We start from the raw sequence: 19,365 nt of genomic DNA on the forward strand, positions 1-19,365 counted from the left end.
AGGAATGGACAGATGAAGTCAGGAAGGCAGCTCAGCCCTCCAGCCTGGGCACCTTTCACACCCCTCGCCACCTCCTGTTGCAGCTAAAGCCAGGGCTGTCTATTTTTCTTTGCTTGATTCTCTTGCTTCCACAAATAATGGGCAATGGACTGCCTGTTCCCTGGATCACTGCCTGGGGGGAACAGAAAAGACTCCATTCATTTACTTTCTCCAATCCCCAGGGGGTAGGCACTGGTAAATGTGGGGCAGAGAACAGGAACTCAATTTCATTAGTCCAGGCCTTGAACTGGGGCACCCCGTTAGGTGGGCCTCTGTCCCACCTCCCACCTGCGGGATTGTTTAGATGTCTCTTCTCTATACCAGGCTTAATCCCCAACATTCAGCATAATGCCTTTCACAACAAAGGATAGGTCCGTGGCAGAGACACAGGCCATCTCAGTCCTAGGGTTCTGGTGGCAGGGCTCCATGATGTGGGAGGAGCATGGTCTTTACAACCTTGGGGACCCTGGCGGAGGAATCACTCCACCTCACTGCTCCACCTCTGAAGGCGTGGCCTTACCCCAGACCAGTCCGGAGAGAGGGCGGGACTAGTACTGGGAGGTGTCTGCCCCGCCCCCAGGGCACGTAGCTCTGCGGCATCCGCCGCCTTATTTACTCCAGCTTGGACTGAGCTGTTGCTGACCAGACCCAAAGTGAGCTGTGCCTGTGGCTCTTGCTGCTGACTGGTACAGGTAAGGTCCCAGGCAAAGCGAAGATGCTCAGCATCCCTGTTTCCGTTCCTTGGCTCTTCGCCTGCTGTCCTTGCTCTACTCCCTGGGTCCCTGGTGTACCTTTTCAACCCTAGCCTCACATCCTCTGCTTTCTGTGTGCTTGAAACCCCATGGCTCAGGAAAACCTTGCTTACCCCTTTTCTCCTAGCAACTCAGCTTTTCGAGTTCCAAGTCTTATTCAGCCTCCAGTACTTTTTCACTGGGCTAGCCTCTCCCACCGAGGGCATTTTTTTTTTTTTTTCAAGCTGAGGATCGAACCCAGGGCCTTGCACTTGCTAGGCAAGCACTCTACCACTGAGCTAAATCCCCAATCCCCGAGAGCATTTTAATCTCAGTCCCTTTCTGCTCCTTCTAGGTGGTCTCCAGGTCTAGCTACAGGCCCAGGAAGAGCATCAGGACGGGTTAGCCCGCATCACCATCACCTGTCCCACCTTCCATGGCTCCTTCCTGCTTCTCTTGCATCTCTTCCTCTTTCCTACACTCCACTCACTCAACCTTAATTCTTTGCCTCTGGATCTCCACTAGGAGTTTGGGTTGTGGGGAGTGGAGCCTTCCTATTTCCTGTGCCTCCGGGCACACTGGGGAATGCTTCTGGGTACTGGAGATGACCTGGTGGTGTCCTGTTCCTGTCCTCTCATGTAAACCTAGCTAGCCTGTTGGTCTTCTTTCCTACCATACTTGCGGCCCTCTGGGGCCAGCCTCCAACATAGGTATGGGGGTAGGCAGTAGCATAGGCAGTCAGGTTTTCAGTATGGAAAAGAAGAGGTAATGGAAGGCTGGGGCTGTTATCTGTGCCACTGCTACCATGCCCTGTCCCCTGCCTTCCTCTAGATGTGGGGAAGGATGATGTGGATTAAATGTCTCATTCACAAATCTTGGGGAAAAGTTGTTTTTTTTTTTTTCCCCAGGGCCCCTTTTGAAGAAAAGAAACAGGAAGCAGAAGAAGGCAGGTCTTATGTCTCCCTCAAGAAGGGCCAGAGTCAGTGAAGGAAGAGTTGGCATTCTCAACTGGGCAGCGGTTTTCAGGAAGACCTATAGCTTCAGGCTACCACCTCCCCACCCCCCATCCTGCATCTCTCCTGGAGCTGGGAAGGGTGCCCAGCAGGGACAAAAGGAGATGTGGGAACTAGGGCCCTAACCCTGTTAGCTGTCAAAGAGATTGGTGCCACTTTGATGCCCAGGACTCAGGCCAAGGACTGCTGTTCAGCTTCCAGGCCTGTGCTGGGAAGGGCATTTAGTCTGTTTGGTCAGGAGAGGAAGCAGAGGAGTTAGTAGTTGGAGTCTAGCTTTTCTATCTTGTCTCCACTCCAGACAGCTGTCACCATGCCCCACTCGTACCCAGCTCTTTCTGCTGAGCAGAAGAGGGAGCTGTCTGATATTGCCCTCCGGATCGTGGCCCCAGGCAAAGGCATTCTGGCTGCAGATGAGTCCGTAGGTAAGTGAGAGCCTGTGGGCAGGGTTGAGGAGAGGTTGCCAGCCAGAACAAGGCCATCTTCCCTTTGCTTGCTCCTAGGCAGCATGGCCAAAAGGCTGAGCCAAATTGGGGTAGAGAACACTGAGGAGAATCGCCGGCTGTACCGCCAGGTCCTTTTCAGCGCTGATGACCGTGTGAAAAAGTGTCTCGGTGGTGTTATCTTCTTCCATGAGACACTCTATCAGAAAGACGATAATGGTGTCCCCTTTGTCCGGACCATCCAGGATAAGGGCATTCTTGTAGGCATCAAGGTATACAGCCCCTGGCCCTGCCTGCGAACTGGGTGTGGAAACTGGTGTATGTAGAAGGGGTGGTAAGGCCAGCCCTCTGTTGACGTTTTCTTTGCAGGTTGACAAGGGTGTAGTGCCTCTAGCTGGGACTGACGGGGAAACCACCACTCAAGGTATGTGGTGGGTAGGTGTGAAGCCCACAGAGGTATGACATGGTTGATGCTGGCAAGATAGGGGCATGGTGATGAAGCTGGTACTATGTTTTCAGGGCTGGATGGACTCTTGGAACGCTGTGCTCAGTATAAGAAGGATGGTGCCGATTTTGCCAAATGGCGCTGTGTACTGAAGATCAGTGATCGCACACCCTCAGCACTGGCCATTCTGGAGAATGCCAATGTGCTGGCCCGCTATGCCAGCATCTGCCAGCAGGTGTGGGCTGGGGTTTGGGTGGCTGGATGCATGCATGCCCCATGCCCGGTGGAGGTATGCTTTCACAGCTTTCTCCCATCCCGCCTTCTGCTTCTCCCAACTAACCCTGCTCTTGCTTGCAGAATGGTATCGTGCCTATTGTGGAGCCTGAGATCCTGCCTGATGGAGACCATGACCTCAAACGTTGCCAGTATGTTACAGAGAAGGTAATGCTCAGCTGAGCTCAGACATGTCAGGACAGCCAGCAGCGGTGCCTGGACCCCATTCCTGCATCTTAGATCCAGGCACACTCTCACTTAGGGCTCTTTGCTGACTCCAAAACAGGCTTCAGAGATTGAGCCTGTACATCCTGTCACCGCCCACCCCTGGATGGGGAGCATAGCAGGCTGAACAGTGGCCCCGGCCCCACATAAACCTCCTCCAATTCCCAGGTCCTGGCTGCTGTGTACAAGGCCCTGAGTGATCACCATGTGTACCTGGAAGGGACTCTGCTCAAGCCCAACATGGTGACCCCTGGCCATGCCTGTCCTGTCAAGTATAGCCCAGAAGAGATCGCCATGGCTACCGTCACTGCCCTGCGTCGCACTGTGCCTCCAGCTGTCCCAGGTACAGAATTGCTCCTGTGACTTCAGGTTTTTCTGTGGCACAGGGGTCCTTTATCCTGGAAAAAGTGGAGAGTGATCAGTCAGTGTGTCTTCTCCCTCTACTCCAGGAGTGACTTTCCTGTCTGGGGGACAGAGCGAAGAGGAGGCATCCCTCAACCTCAACGCCATCAATCGCTGCCCACTTCCCAGGCCCTGGGCCCTCACCTTCTCCTATGGACGTGCCCTGCAGGCATCTGCACTCAATGCCTGGAGAGGACAAAGGGACAATGCTGGGGCTGCTACTGAGGAGTTTATCAAACGGGCAGAGGTAGGGAGCTAGAGGTGACGACTGGGGAGAGACGGTGTGTAGCACCTGGAGGTCCCAAACTGGGCAGGGTTCCACATCTGTGGTCTGGCTCAGCCTGCTCACTTGCCCCCGTTCTCTTTTGCAGATGAACGGGCTGGCAGCCCAGGGCAGATATGAAGGCAGTGGAGATGGTGGAGCAGCAGCACAGTCCCTGTACGTCGCCAATCACGCCTACTGAGGCGTGCCTGCTCAACCCACAGCCCTTGGCCTAGTCACATGCACCCTGTAGTCACAGCCAGGGCCAAATAGCCATGCAGAGCAGAGATGTCTTCAGCCAGCACCAACTCATCTTTCTCTCTCCTCTCTTTCTGTCTCGCATTGCTGTACCCGACACCATGGAATGGGAGGGCAAGGAGGCCCCTCCAAGTCTGAGGGCAGGGGGACTTTTCTAGAAGTCAGAACAGAACGTGTGGGTCTTTCCCCTGGCTCCACCAGCCCTTACAGTTTTGCCATCATGGTGTAGCTTGCCCTTAGGCTCTCTCTTGGGATCAGGGGGAAGTGCACCAGCCCTGACTCATGCCCTGAGTACACAGCAAATAAATGGGAGCAAAACACACTACTCTGTTTGTCTGTGGCACACATCGAAGTCCTATCTCCCTGTGTGTGATCTGCTGATCCTATCTCAGTGCCCTCTGACTATGGTGGTGGAGCGGTGAGATCTGAGTTTCACTGGGTTCACCATCCCCGGTTCAGGCTCCTACCTGCTGATGTCCAAAGCTGGAGTGGAGTTGTAAGAGGGTGTAGTGGGGGCTACAAATCTTCCAGGGACTGCCGCATCAAAGGCACTGGACTGCAGTTCCAGCACAATGAGCAACAGAAACAGATATCTCCTGGAACAGATTTTGTGCAGGACTCAAAGCAGGGAGTCAGCCAGACAAGCAGGGATGAGAGTGATCCAGTTCTCTCTCATCTCAGCATTGTTGATTCCTGCTGGGGCCCTGACACATTTAGGGAGAAATGTGCACTTGGGTGCTTTCCATTAAGAAAACCTTCCAAGACTCTGGGCTGCCAGAGCTGAGGAGGTTCTCTAGGAGCTTGCCAAGGGCGATCGCCCCCTTCCACGTAGAGAAGGGGTCCATTTGAGAATCTGGGCAATGTTGGAACTGGCAGGGCTTTGTGCTGAATGTTGATCTCTCGGGCTAGAGTGTGAGGTAGGGTGACAGTAGACTGGCTGTGTCCTGTGAACTGGAGAAATCAAGCCTGCTCTGCTCTGTGTGGCCTGACCTTATCACAAAAGAGCAGCTAACTAGGCAGTTTCTGTGATTCTGCTGGGCGGTGTTCCTCTAACCACTATGTATCAAGACAGCTCTGTAAAGTAGTGAATAGTCTTTCTCATAGACAGAGGCAGGCTCAGAGAGCTGCTTGTTCGGGCAATAAGTGACGCCAGGATGTGAACCGGAGTCATTAGAATATAGAATCTATGCTCAAGAAATTTCAATTAAGCATCCTGACTTTTCCAAACTGGAACCGATTTTTAAATTCTGGAAGCTGGATGTGGTGACCTGTGCTATCGTCTCAGCTACTTGGGAGGCTGAGGCAATGGGGACAGGATTCCTTGGTCTTTCTGATTCATGTAGGAAAATCTGTCTCAAAACCAACTAAGTCGTTTAAAATTAATCCCAGAGTAGCCAATCATGCTAAAAAGTTACCGTTTTTTCAGTTCCAACTTCAAGCTTTGAAGAGCCGGTGTCCTGAAGAGCGAGCGGCCCTATGCTAGGGATGACATTAGCTTTTCGGAAGTCAAGCTCTTGATAAGCTTGGCTTCATTGAAATATTCTCCTTCCGCTGGGGGGTGGTGGTGTATGCTCGTAATCCCCTGCACTGGAGAGGCTGAGGCAGGGGGCTTGCCCAGAGTCCGAGGGCCAGCCTGGGCTACTTAGCGAGTCTTGCCTTCTCTCTGAGCTGGCGCTGTGTAGCTAGCTCCACAGCGCCTGGCGCGTTCCCGGGAAAGTGAGGTTCAGATCAAGTGTCCTGCCCGGCGGATACCCGCTCACAGGCTCTGCCTGCGCACTCGCGTGCGTCTGCAGTGTCGCTCGCAATTGGCAGCGGTCGGGCACGGCGGTCCCGCCCCCTCCTGTTGAGGTTTCCTATTGGAGAAAGCTCACGAGGCCCCGCCCCTCGGCGACCTGGGCAGCCGGAAGCGAGTATGGCGGCCGCGGGTGCCGCGGCTACGGACCTAGGTGCAGTGGATTTGGGTGGAGGGCGCGGCGGGGAGGTCTCGCGGGCGGAATGTGTGGGTGGGTCGCGAGGAGCCAGACAGGTCCCTCCAGCCTGGGTTCGGGGGCACGCCAGGCGGGAGCGGCTCGCACCGGGAATCCCGGCAGCTCGCACTTGTCTGCGATCGCCGTGTGGCGGGCATTGCACCCTGGTTCCCGAGCCTCAGTCGGCCTCTTGTGCCCTCAGAGATGGTCCGGGGCAAGCGCTCCGCGCTGTTCTTCGCCGCGGTGGCTATCCTGCTGGGACTGCCGCTCTGGTGGAAGACTACGGAGACCTACCGAGCCCCGTTGCCTTACTCCGAGATCAGTGGGCTGAATGCACTGCAGGTGAGACTTGAGTGAGGAAGACGAGGGTGGAGGGGGGCCGCCCACCGCAATGTGCTAAAGGCCCCCCGATGCCCTCCTCCGCGCAGCTCCGGCTCATGGTGCCAGTCACAGTTGTGTTTACACGGGACTCTGTGCCCCTGGACGACCAGGAGAAGCTACCCTTCACCGTTGTGCACGAGAGAGAGATCCCTCTGAAATGTGAGTTCCCTTGAGAGAGGGTGTCAGGGCTGAGCCAGACCCAAAACTCAAGAGTTGGATTCCATAGGAGGAGCGTGGGCGTGTCACAACTTAGTTTAGAATGTTTTATTGCATTGTGTGTGTAGGTGTGCATGCATGCATGTGTGCTATGGAGCACCATGTGGAGGTCAGAGGACAGCTCGTGAGAGTCATTTCTCATTCCACCTCGTGGGTCCTGGGGAATCCAAATCAGGTCAGCAGGCTTGCAGCAAATGCCTTTATTCACTGAGCCATACCCCCCCCCCCCCATCTCTTTTGGAATGAGCAACAGTGTGTTTATTTAGGAAGGAGAGAGATAGCCTTAAGTTCAGTGTCGTCATGGTAATTTAATTCATAAAGTAAATTCTGCTACCTTATCAGTTGATACCCATCAGTGTATAGAGAAAGCAGGATGTTCCTGGAAGAACATTTGAGTCTGGTTACACCGGGTACTATCCAAACCCTTGTCATTCTAACCTCATACATTTTATTGTTAGGCGCTTTGTTAGGTACTAAGAACTTGAGGATGAATAATAAATTGGTAATGTTTTCAAGACGTTTATAGTCACACCAGGGAGAAAGAAACAGGCAAAATACTGTAAGGCTGGAGGTTTGGTTTAGTGGAAGGGGCACAGGAGATCCTGGATTCCCTCCTTACCTGCCAGAGAAGAAAGAAAGGTGGAGAGGGGTTTGACGGATAGGATTTTTCCCCCCTCAAGACAAGGTTTCTCTGTGTAGCCCTGGCTGTTCTAGAACTTGCTTTGTAGACCAGGCTGGCTTTGAACTCAGAAATCTGCCTGCCTCTGTCTCTCGAGTGCTGGGATTAGAGGCGTGTGCCACCACCACCACCACCACCCAGCTGAGGGATGTGATTTTTGAAGTTAGATTTTTAGGAACTGGACATGCAGAGGTCAGATTACATGGGCAGAGTGGAAAGCCTTCCAGACAGAAGGAATACTGTGAAGGGATGGGAAGACACCTGGTGTCAGTCACACCGTCTGCCAGAAGCCAGGCAGACAGCTGCACACACGCCTCATCTAACCGTAGCAGGATGATTCTCATTTTATAAATGAAGAAACCAGGATCTCTAGGATTTATCTTGCTCCAAATCGCGGAGCTAGTAAACATGAACTAGAATTAAATCCAGGTCTGATGGTGACGCTCTTCCTGTCTGTCTCGTGGAGGTATGAATGACTGAGTTGGGTAATCTGAACAGTTTTGCCTTGCTGAAATTCCAAGTAAAACATCAGGCATGGCTGGAGGTACAGGCTGAATAGAGACCTTGAAGAGGACCTGCCTGTCTCCGCTCACCAGTGCTAAAGTTGCAGGCATGTGCTCCACACCCGGCTTCTATGTGGAAACTGGTGGTGTGAGCTCAGATCTTCATGCTCGTGCACTCTTATGTTTGTGCAACACACTCTTATGCTTGTGCAACACACTCGTGCTTGTACAACACACTCGCATGCTTGTGTAGCACGCTCTTATGCTTGTGCAACACACTCTTCTTATGCTTGTGCAGCATACTCTTCCTGCTTGAGTAACACTTATGCTTGTGCAACACACTCTTATGCTTGTGCAACACACCCTTATGCTTGGGCAGCATACTCTACTTATGCTTGTGCAATACACTCACCCTCGTGCGACACGCTTATGCTTTGCAACACAATCTTTTTGTTTGTTTCAAGACAGGGTTTCACTATGTTTGTACCCCTGGCTGTCCTGGAACTCACTCTGTAGACCAGGCTGGCCTCGAACTCACAGAGATCCGCCTGCCTCTGCCTCCCAAGTGCTGGGATTAAAGGCATGCGCCACCTTTCTTATTACGTTGGTCAGGACAGTCACAAAGGACGGTGCTGAGTAACCCTGAACGAGAGGAGACAGCAGGCCTCCTTGCTTTATCACTAACTTACTGCATTGTACCAGTGCTTTGGTTCTCATCAGGTCATCGACTGGTTACCGCGTGGTTTTTCTCCTCTCCCCAATCAATATAATGTACATTGAACAAACTCCCCCAGTTTGGAGATTTCTGGCAAGAGGACCAGTGAGCTCACAGTCAGAGGCAAGAGCTGGGGCCAAAGGGTGAAGTGGATGTCATGTGTCTACTGTCATCTTGGCAGAAATGATTGGAGTGGCTGTCACTACTTGGTACATGTACATTTTCTTTCTCTGAAGAGCCATCCTGATGTCGTTAATGCTGGAGGTGCCCAGCTGAGCAGGTAGCTGAGGTCTAATGTCCTTCTCGTGTTCTTCCTTCCAGACAAAATGAAAATCAAGTGCCGATTCCAGAAGGCCTACCGGAGGGCTTTGGACCACGAGGAGGAGGCACTGTCACTGGGCAGTGTATATGGTATGACAGCTTTGATGAGTCGTTCTCTTTTTCCTTCTGTTCTCCTGCGCTGGCTAGTTTTATGTCAACACGACACAAGATGGAGTTACTTAAAGTAGGGAATCTCAATTGAGAAAATGCCTCCATAAAATCCAACTGTAGGGCACTTTCTTACTTAATGATTGATGGGGAGGGCCCAGCCCATGGTGGGTGGTGCCAGCCCTGGGCCAGTGATCCTGGGTCTATGAGAAATCGGGCTGCGCCAGCCATGATGAGCAAGCCTGTAAGCAGCATTCCTCCGAGGCCTCTGCATCAGTTCCTGTCTTCAGATTCCTGCTCTGACTTCCCTCAGTAATGGACCTGGAAGTATAAGCTGAAATAAACCCTTTTCTCCCCAGGTTGCTTTGGTCATGGTGTCTCATCACAGCAATAGTGAGTGACCCTAACCAGGACATCTAAGTGTGATTTTCATGCTGTGTCTTAACTTCCCAAGCTTCTCTGAGAAAGCTGGGAATGAGATGCCTTGGGGTTCAGCCCGGTCCCTCTATGGGCCGAAAGCTGGACTGGGTGGCTCAAACACCCTGGGGTCCTGGGGAAGCTGTAATAATGTTGCTTGTGACGGGTCACGACTGTTATCCCCAGAGGCGGAAGCCATGTTAGCTGAGCCGGAGAAGCAAGCAGAGGGCTCCCTGACTGTGTACATCATCTCCGAACACTCCTCCCTTCTTCCCCAGGTAGGCCGAGAAGAGCTGCTGAAGACAGCCTTTTCTGTCGGCTCATCCTCTCCCAGGCCACCTTCTGTAGGGTGCTGCCTGTAACTCCCACATGCTATAGAAAGTTCCACAATTTACAGTAAACATACTAGTGCAATTATTCACTTATATCAATTTGGGTCTTTCTAAACCCGAGACTGGTGTGTGGTTAAAGTGCTAGTGATTATTATTTTTTTTAATCGACAGAATCTCATGTAGCAGGGCTGACCTCAGTTTGTAGCCAAAGATGGCCTTGAATTTCCTGTCCTTCTCTACCTACCTCCCAAGTGCTAGAATTAGTTACAGGCATACACCACTGTGCCTGTGTGTAGAATCCCAAGGCTTGAACCCAGGGCTTCCTGATACCTCCAGTCCAATTTTCTTTTTTTCTTTTTGAAAACAGAGTCTCTCTGTGATATAGCCCAGGCTATCCTGGAACTCATTCTGTAGACCAACCTGGCCTGAACTCACAGATCTTCACTTGCCTCTGCCTCCTAAGTTCTAGGATTGAAGGTGTGCACCACCGCCCCAAGCCAGTTTTACATATTTTAAAACATAGGTATATGATACTATACATTCTCTGCTGCTTTGATTTTGCTCGTTTTTTTTAGAGGAACATTTGTAATGAGATGTGAGCTGAATCCGGGTTTCACTGTGTAAAATAGTCTAATGTCCGTCCTTTTGCTGGTGGACATCTGAATTACTTCCAGCTCGTCACCCTTAGGGGTAATGCTGTGTGCATGCTTGCCTCTGGCCACAGGCCTTTTTCAAAGACCACACTTTCATCTGTTTATTGAATCTGATTTTCTTGCTTAGCATGCCATCTCTTGGTTTTTAGTTCACTGTCTTACCAGTCCCTAGAGCTTTAAATGTTGACTGCTGGGAAGGGAAAAAGAATATACGAGATTACTCATACAAGCTTAATGCTCAGAAAACACCATGGGGGAAAAAAGGCATGCCTGTAACTGGAGAGGTGGAGGCAGGGGGATCAGGAGTTCAAGTTCATCCTCAGCTGCCTAGCTCAAGGCCAACCTGGATTACAGGAGACCTTTTCTTAAAACACTAACAAAAAAAGGAGCTGGAGAAATGACTTCATGTTAAGAGTGTTTGCCGTTCTTGCAGAGGACCCTGGTTCAGTTCCCAGCACGCACATGGTGGCTCTCAATTGTCTAACCCCCAACCCAGGGTATCCAATGCCCTCTTCAGGACTCCATGATCACCAGGCATCTACGTGGTGCACATACATATACGTATGCAAACACTCATACATATGAAATAAAAAGAAATAAACCTTTGTTTTTTACATGTTAATTTACGTGTATGCTTGTTTTGCCTGTGTGTATGTCTGTGTAGGTGGAGGCATCAGATCCCCTGAACTGGAGTGACAGATGGTTGTGAGCCACCATAGAGGTGCTGGGAATGGAACCTGGGTCGTCTGGAAGAGTAGCCAGTGCTCTTAACCTTTGTGCCACATCTCTAGCCCAAACTATATTTTTAAAAACACAGCAAAACTAGCAAAAAAGAAAGAAAAAACAGCCCTCTACAAGTCTAGAAAGAGGTGCTACCTTTTGACTAGTAGCAATAGGCCAGATTCCTTAAGACAGGAGCCAGTGCTGGGCACAGTGGCTCATGCTTGTAATTCCATCATTTAGAAAGCTGAGGCAGAAAACTCGCAAATTGCAGGCCAGCCTGGGTTATGTAACGAGGCTTTCTCACAAAAGGGGGTGGGTGGCAGGAGGAAGTGCCTTTGTGCTTTCCTCACTGGGCCGTGGTCTTCCGTCCCTCTGTACCCTGCACAGGACATGATGAGCTACATTGGACCCGAGAGGACAGCGGTTGTACGGGGGATAATGCACCGGGAAGCCTTCAACATCATTGGCCGCCGCATCATCCAAGTAGCGCAGGCCATGTCTTTGACAGAGGATGTGCTCGCCGCTGCCCTGGCTGACCACCTCCCCGAGGACAAGTGGAGCTCTGATAAGAGGAGGCCTCTCAAGTCCAGCTTGGGTAGGGCCCTGGGCTTCGTTACAGACAGGGAGAAGAAATGAGTCCCAGCGGGAAATCTGTGCAAGCTGCTGATTCTTGTCTTTTCTGGTTTCCATTTTCAAAAAGATTTTTTAGATTTATCTATTATAGACGAGTGTTTTGTATATATGTTATGATGTGGATGCTTGGAGGTCAGAGAGGGCGTCAGATCCTCTGGAACTGGAGTTAAGATGGTTGTGAGCCAGCCTGTGGGTGCTAGGAATTGAACCCGGGTCCTCTGCAAGAGCAACGGTACTTTAAAGCTCTGAGCCATTTCTCCAGTTTCTTCTTTCTTTTTTTAAAAAGATTTATTTATTTATTATGTATACAGTGTTTCTGCCTGCATGTGTGCCTGCATGCCAGAAGAGGGCGCCAGATCTCATTACAGATGGGTATCAGCTGCTATGTGGTTGCTGGGAATTGAACTCAGGACCTCTGGAAGAACAGCCAGTGCTCTAAACCTCTGAGCCATCTCTCCAGCCCCCTTTTTTTTCTCTTTCTTTCTCTCTCTCTCTCTTTTTTTTTTTTTGGAAACAGCTCTAGCTGTCCTGGAACTCACTCTGTAGACCAGGCTGTCCTCACACTTACGGAAATCCTCCTGCCTCTGCTTCTGGCTTTGTAGTGCTGTGATTAAAGGCAGGAGCCACCATGTTTGGCTTCTCCATTTCTTTTTTCTTTTCTTTTTTCTTCTGAGACAGGGTCTCTCTGTGTAGTCCTGGCTGTCTTGAAACTGCAGACCAGCTGGCCTTGAGCTCACAGAGATCCGCCTGCCTCTGCCTCCTGAATGCTGGGACTAAAGGTGTGCGCTACTACTACCCAGCCCATTTTTTTTCTTAAAGCACTCGGTAGTGTTCCTCACCTCACCTCTGTCCTCTCTGGTTCTTCCTGGCACCCTTCCCCATCCAGATGAGGTGAGCTAGAGGCTGCCTCTTTTTCCTTGGTGTCCTCTGAATTCCATGCCTCCTCTTCTTTCTGTAGGCTATGAGATCACTTTCAGCTTACTCAACCCAGACCCCAAGTCCCATGATGTCCACTGGGACATCGAGGGGGCTGTCCAGCGCTATGTGCAGCCTTTCCTGAATGCCCTCCATGCCGCTGGCAATTTCTCTGTGGACTCTCAGGTAAGACCCGGAGTGAGTTAAGGAATTCCTTTCAAAGTCTGCACACATGTAGTGTTTACAGGGCGTCTGCTCTTCCATCTCTCATAGCATGCTGGTTTGCTTACGTGGCTATGTGCAGGGCAGTGTCATGTGATCAGGTGTGGGTGTAGCTCGTGGGCATCACTGTGTGTGCACCTGTTTTATCTCCATCAGCCCATTGATCCCTTGAGGGCAGGTTCCTTTCTTCCTTGGTGTCTGGCTCAAGGAGTCCTGTCAGAGCAGCTTAACAAAGCAGCTTCCTCATGGAACTTCTTCAGCAGTTGCACCTAGACATGAAAGCCGTCAGCCACTCTTAAGGAATTTATTTAAAAAAAGCGTTCTGAAATATGTGCACACTGTAACAATAAAGCCATAAAGAATGCTGCTTGCTTTCTGTATCACATCCTGTCCTTGTAGGGGAAATGTGGGGGACTGTTTATCAAGTCCTGCTGGTGGGAGTGGTCATCTCGGAATAGCACACTTGATTGGCTCTTGTGAACCAATGCTTTTTTTTTTTTTTTTAATGTTTTTTTCTTCATTTTCCTCTTTGGCTGTTTGGAAACCTAGTAAAATATGTGGTTTTCTAAGTATGTGTTTAGTATGTTAGCTTTATCTTAATTTTGTTATTTTCTTCCATACACCTATTTTCTCTGCCCTGACTTAAGTCTTGTATATTTTTCCTTGTCCTGAATGTATTTTTACAAGGTACCTCAACCCTTTTCTTAGAGAAAGTAGACTCTAAATCCATGAACAGAGAAGAGAAATGGCCTGTTCTGTCTTTTCACCACAGATCCTTTATTATGCCATGCTGGGAGTGAACCCCCGCTTTGACCCAGCCTCATCTAGCTACTACTTAGCCATGCACAGCCTCCCCCATGTCATCAACCCGGTGGAGTCCCGGCTGGGTGAGTGCCTAAGGAAGCCATCTGCCAGGCCACAGAGGAACACTGTAGGCCTAGCCTGGGGTTGGAGGTGGGTTGTCTGTTTTGATGGTTTCTGGGTTGAATTGGTCTGTTTGGACTGGGAAGATTTAGTCAGTCTCTCTCTCTCTCCCTCTCTTTCTCTGTCTCTGTCTGTCTGTCTGTCTCTCTTTCACATCCCCTCATCTTCCCCTTTCATTGTTTGAAGCAGAGTTTATGGACTTCAGAAAGGTTGAAGTCTTTGTTTTGTTTTGTTGAGACAGGGTCTTATCCTAGACTGGCTTCATGCTCACTGTGTAGTGCAGGCTGACCCTCCCGTTTCCACCTCCCCAAGTGCTGAGATTATAGGTGTGTGCCACCATACCCAGCTTTAAAAATAACAACACTAATTTTTCTTCTCTCAGTTCTAGAGATTGAACTAAGGATCTTGTGCATACCAGGCATATACTCTACAATTGAGCTACATCTCCAGCCTTTGAAAGCAGAATTGGGTTTTTTTTTTTTTCTTTCTTTTTAGTGATTTATTTTTATTTCATGTGCATTGGTGTTTTGCCTGCGTGTATGTCTATGTGAGGGTGTCAGACTCCTTAGAACTGGAGTTACAGACAGTTGTGAGCTGCCATGTGGGTGCTGGGAACTAAATCAGTTCCTCTGGAAGAACAGCCAGTATTCTTAACCACTGAGACACCTCTCCAGCCCCCTGATTTTTCTTGAAACATGTATTTATGTATTTTGTGGCTGTTGAGGGGACTGTTGTGATATGCATGTGGAGGTCAGAGTACGCTTGTGAGAGTTCATCTTCTCTTTCCATTATGTAGGTCCTGGGGATTAGATTCAAGTCACCAGATATGGTGGCAAACACCTTTACCCACTGAGCCGTCTCACCAGCCCAAAGCAGAATTTGAATGCACAGTTGTGTTCATTGAATTAGGGGACCCTTAAGCTAGGATTGTACTCCTCTGTCTGGAGGGGAGGAGCCCTGGAGAGTGTGGTAAAGAACTACTAATACAGCAGACCAGAGTTAGTGCGTTGTTAAGTGTGGACCAAGGATCCCAAGAGGGCTGGCACACGTGTCCTCTGCTAATTCCTCTTTTTTCCGTTACTTCGTTCATTCCGCAACAAAGGATGCTGTGTGGCAGTGTGAGGACAGAGACAGAAAGGCTGTTATGGCAGAGGGGACGCCCCAACAAAGAAGAGTAAGAGCAGAGAGACCGGGGAGCTTGGAGTAGTTTAGGAAGCTGAAATGGGAATGGGTGACCACAGATGAGGCCGGGAAGGCCAGCACCCGACCATTAAGGACTGTGGTGAGGAGTCTGAGCTTTAGCCTGCTGTGAAGGTCTTTGAGGGACAGCAGAGAGCTGCCAGGAGACCAGCCTAGAACCAGGTAGAGCTGAAGTTCCTCTTTGCAGTGTCCAATCGAGCTATCGTAGACAGTGGAGGGTGGGCTCTCAGAGGGCAGAAAACCAGGGACATTTTAGGGGTTAAGGACTCGGTCCCATCCACATGGTACATGTAGAAAAGTTGGGAGGAGTAGAGAGTGCCCTAGGGAGTGTTATTTGGGGGAACCTAGTCCTACAAGCCAGGGAGAGGCTGACCCTGGAACTCCGATCCAGGAGTCACGTGTGTCTTGGGTGTCCTAACTCCTCTGTTTGTACCACAGGATCCAGCGCTGCCTCCCTGTACCCTGTGCTCAACTTCCTACTCTATGTGCCTGAGCTCGCCCACTCCCCTCTGTACATTCAGGACAAGGATGGGGCTCCAGTGGCCACCAATGCCTTCCACAGTCCCCGCTGGGGTGGCATTATGGTAATAATCACCTATTCAGACCCCAGAGGCCACATTTTTTTCCAGGAAACTCCCATCAGCTTGTCTCTGGGGCAGTGGGTGGGCCCCTGGGGGGAGGAGCATGTGCCAGCGAGGTGGCAGGGCCGTGCTTGAGCCCCTCCCCTGGCAGCCCAGCTGTTTCCTTTACCAGTGCCTTTTGTACTCACCAGTTTGCACTGGAGGCTAGTCTGTGCCCACCTTAGCTCTTGGCTTCCGAGGGGGAGGCTTGCAGTGGTGAGACCCTCCTCTCCTCTGTCCTCTGGTCCATGGGTAGGAATGTTAAAACAGGATAACTGTTTTGAATTTCACAGGACCTTTGAGGGGTCAATTAAAATAATGTACTTGAAGCTTCTTTAGTTCTTAAGTACATGGATACTCAAATTAAAAAAAAAAAAGTAGGGGAGAGGGTTGCTGTGCCCCTGGGATGTATAGCCTGTAGATACCAGAAGCCATATCCTCCTTTTCTTTTAATGGCCTCTGACTGCTAAGCAGAAATGTGCACGGTCCTGCATGGTATTAAGGTAATCTCACTCCCCATTTTCAGATATACAACGTTGATCCCCAAATCTATAACGCCTCAGCTCTGCCAGTGAGAGTTGAGATGGACATGGTACAAGTGATGGAGGTGTTCCTGGCTCAGCTGAGGTGAGGCTGCCCTGCATGACCCCCTCGGGCTGTGCCCACGGACCCTGCGGCTGGTCTCTTTGGATATCGGCGGGGTGGCAGAGGGGAATGAACTCTCTCCTGGTGGAGTGCTGTGGCTGTGCCTAGCGCCCCAGCAAGACCGAGAAAAGTGGCCAAATGGCCCTTCTCCTAAGGAGGACAAGCAGCTGGCAAAACTTGCCTTCAGAAAAATAGAAGCCAGCCTTCCAGGTGTGATCAGAGAGCAGCTGTTGCTGGGGCGTGGTGGCAGCACACGCTTTCAATCCCAGCACCCGAGAGGCAGCAGATCTCTGTGAGTTCGAGGGCCGCCAGAGAAACCCTGTCTCGGGGTTGGTGGGGGCAGGGAGATAGAATGTAACTGTTTGGTGTTGAGGCTTTTTTTTTTTTTTTTCTTGAGACAAGGTCTCATCATTTAAAAATTTTTCACTTTATGCGTATGGATGTTTTGCCTGCATGTATGCCTCGTGCCCACAAAGGCCAGAAGAGGGCACTGGATCTCCTGGACTGGAGTTACAAATGGTTGTGAGCCATCAGGTGGATGCTGAAAATCGAACCCAGCTCCTCTGGAAGAGCAGTCAATGCTCTTAACCACTGAGCCATCTCTCCAGCCCCCCCCCCCTTTTTTTTTTTTTTTTTTTAAGAAAATAGCTATTTATTTTGTGCTAACCTATGAATCAAGGGCAGTCATCTGACGCTCTACATTGAAGATGCTAAAGTGGCTTCTGGGCTAATTAGGACTATATTCTGGTAATTGGCAGTACCTCGAGGCACACACGTCTTGTCAAAGGTGCCATCCCTGTCCCACGGAGTCCATTTGCTCAGAGAAAGGGTACAGAGAGGAAACCAAACTAAGTTGGAGCTAAAGAAACATTTAAACCATAACACGGTTTCCAGACAAGATCTTGGAACTCCAGTGTGGAAATAGAGATATTTGGTTGAGGCGGAGTTTGGAAATCTGGGTGGTCTGCAGCTGCTTCTCACCTCCCACCTCTGTGGTCCTCCGTAAAACTAAAGTGCCCGGCTAGGACAGAGACGATGGGAATTTTAGCATCGGCACCCCTGTGCACAACTCTGGTCTCCCGGTACCATTTCCACAGGCTTCTCTTTGGGATTGCTCAGCCCCAGGTGCCTCCAAAATGCCTGCTTTCAGGACCAAAGAGTGAAGGACTCATGACCTGGGAACTGGACCGATTGCTCTGGGCTCGGTCAGTGGAGAACCTGGCCACAGCCACCACCACCCTCACCTCCCTGGCTCAGCTTCTGGGCAAGATCAGCAACATTGTCATTAAGGATGATGTGGCATCTGAGGTAAATGGGCCAGGAAGGGATGGACCAGGGTGCCTGGGAGCATGCCATCCATAAATAAATACCTCAAGCTTCCTCTGGAAGCCATGCCAGCTCCCCAGTTGGAGTCTAGGTGGGAACAAATGAAAGTTTCAAGCTGACCCTCAGAAAATAAACAACAGCCCACTTTGACTAACTTCCACATAGCTCGGGTGGACTCCAGGAAACTTCCCCAGGGAGATGGAGGATACTGAAAGGCCAGCACTCTCCCCTGCCCCATGCCTAGGACATATTGGTAACTTCTATCCCTTCACCTTCCTAGGTATATAGGGCTGTGGCTGCAGTCCAGAAGGCAGCAGAGGAGTTAGCCCGTGGGCACCTGTCAGCTGCCTTTGTGGCCAGCCAGGAAGCTGTGACATCTTCTGAGCGTGCCTTTTTTGATCCCTCGCTTCTCCACCTCTTGTATTTCCCTGATGACCAGAAGTTTGCTATCTATATCCCACTTTTTCTGCCTATGGCTGTACCCATTCTCCTGTCTCTGGTCAAGATCTTTCTGGAAACTCACAAGTCCTGGAAAAAGCCTGAGAAGATAGACTGAGCCGGGTGGCATGTCAGAGGAAGCCTTCCTGTCTGGCCAAGCCGGGGTGTTGGGCCGAGAGGCCAAAGTGAGGTCTGATGGTTTGTCTTCATTCTTTGTTGGCTCTCTACAATGACACTCCACAGTGGGCTCACCGTCCCTGCCCTTCCCATCCCACTTAGTCTGGTCCTCCACCACACCTAGCAGCCTAGGAGGACACATTTTCTGGATCTCCACATCTGGCTTGAATTTAAAGGCCTTTGCCTGTCTGCTCCTGGGCAGGGGTACCTTGTTCTTCTAGCCTGATAGCACAGCATACTTCTGTACTGAGAGGTGGATTGAGGGGAAATCCTTGGGTTGAATTATAGCCCCCTCCTCTCCTCTAAGATCTTCTCCCTCCTTCCTCTCCTTCCTGACTGGTGTCATCCATTGGGTACAGCCTAGCCTGGTCTAGGAGGCAGCTGCTTAGGACCTGTTTCTGCCTTGTGGCTAAGATTGCCCTCTATCCTTTCAGAGAGGCAGTGTGGTACAGGAGGAAACATTTCTGACTTGGATTCTAACAGGCCTGAGTCAGACCCCTGGTGCACTTACGGGCTGGAGAGCTTCCGATAAGCTGCTCTTCTCTCCAAGCCTCAGGTTTTCATCTGTCGGAAAACACTGATGACGTCACTCTCAGAAGAGGGTTGGATTAAATGTGATAAGCATGTAAAAGTGTTCTGTATATTGGGCTCTCTAAAAATATATATATTAGGTTGTTAATAAACACTGGTTGAATATGAGTTGATACCATGTGTCATAACTCACTCATGTGTGAGGAGTAGTCTGATCTCTGAGCTCCCAGGTCCTCCATGCCCTACCTGGCCATGTGATGTGTCTGCCCTCCCTGACCCATTGTCCTGTACAGTCTGGACACCTGGGCTGTGGTGTCTGCCTAAAGTTGTGAATATCTGCTTCTGCTTTTTAGCAGGAATTCTAGGGGGCATAGTTTGAGCCAGTGACAGCCCTGGAATATTAACTGTTAAGTTCAACAAAGGGAAATAGTGGGTACTGGCTGCCAGGAGCACTGTGCTGGTGCAGGGGTGTTACAGAGTATATATAGACAGAGTATCACTGCTTTCATAAAGCTGACCTTTGAGGAACAAAGGTCAGGGAACAAATACAAATAATTTCGCCTATCGCATTGGAAAAAACAAAACAAGCTGGCTAGCTAGCTGGTAATTGAGAGGAAGTACTTTAGAACTG

General features: G+C 50.5%; 2 protein-coding genes across 3 annotated transcripts; both read left to right on the top strand.

Moving 5' to 3' along the window:
• Positions 1-622: 622 nt before the first annotated feature.
• On the top strand, positions 623-4,413 carry Aldoc (aldolase, fructose-bisphosphate C). 2 transcript variants are annotated; one of them, XM_036198089.1, is made up of 10 exons: positions 623-731; positions 1,126-1,171; positions 2,082-2,205; positions 2,284-2,495; positions 2,593-2,647; positions 2,743-2,903; positions 3,026-3,109; positions 3,335-3,509; positions 3,616-3,815; positions 3,940-4,413. In XM_036198089.1, the coding sequence occupies exons 3-10, from the start codon at positions 2,094-2,096 to the stop codon at positions 4,030-4,032; spliced, it is 1,092 nt and encodes a 363-aa protein (XP_036053982.1). In that variant the 5' UTR covers positions 623-731; positions 1,126-1,171; positions 2,082-2,093; the 3' UTR covers positions 4,033-4,413. The 2 variants fall into 2 exon arrangements, with proteins under 2 accessions (XP_036053982.1, XP_036053981.1); XM_036198088.1 differs by lacking the exon at positions 1,126-1,171.
• Positions 4,414-5,684: 1,271 nt separating this feature from the next.
• Pigs (phosphatidylinositol glycan anchor biosynthesis class S) lies at positions 5,685-18,907 on the top strand. The gene is made up of 12 exons (XM_036198087.1): positions 5,685-6,034; positions 6,258-6,397; positions 6,484-6,595; positions 8,871-8,960; positions 9,582-9,673; positions 11,491-11,698; positions 12,695-12,837; positions 13,646-13,760; positions 15,436-15,581; positions 16,144-16,244; positions 17,360-17,570; positions 17,869-18,907. Exons 1-12 carry the CDS (start codon positions 6,001-6,003, stop codon positions 18,142-18,144), a joined length of 1,668 nt encoding a protein of 555 aa, XP_036053980.1. The 5' UTR covers positions 5,685-6,000; the 3' UTR covers positions 18,145-18,907.
• The last annotated feature ends 458 nt before the right edge of the window (positions 18,908-19,365 follow it).

This window comes from Onychomys torridus, chromosome 8, assembly GCF_903995425.1.
Source record: "Onychomys torridus chromosome 8, mOncTor1.1, whole genome shotgun sequence".
In the NCBI taxonomy this organism is placed as follows: domain Eukaryota; kingdom Metazoa; phylum Chordata; class Mammalia; order Rodentia; family Cricetidae; genus Onychomys; species Onychomys torridus.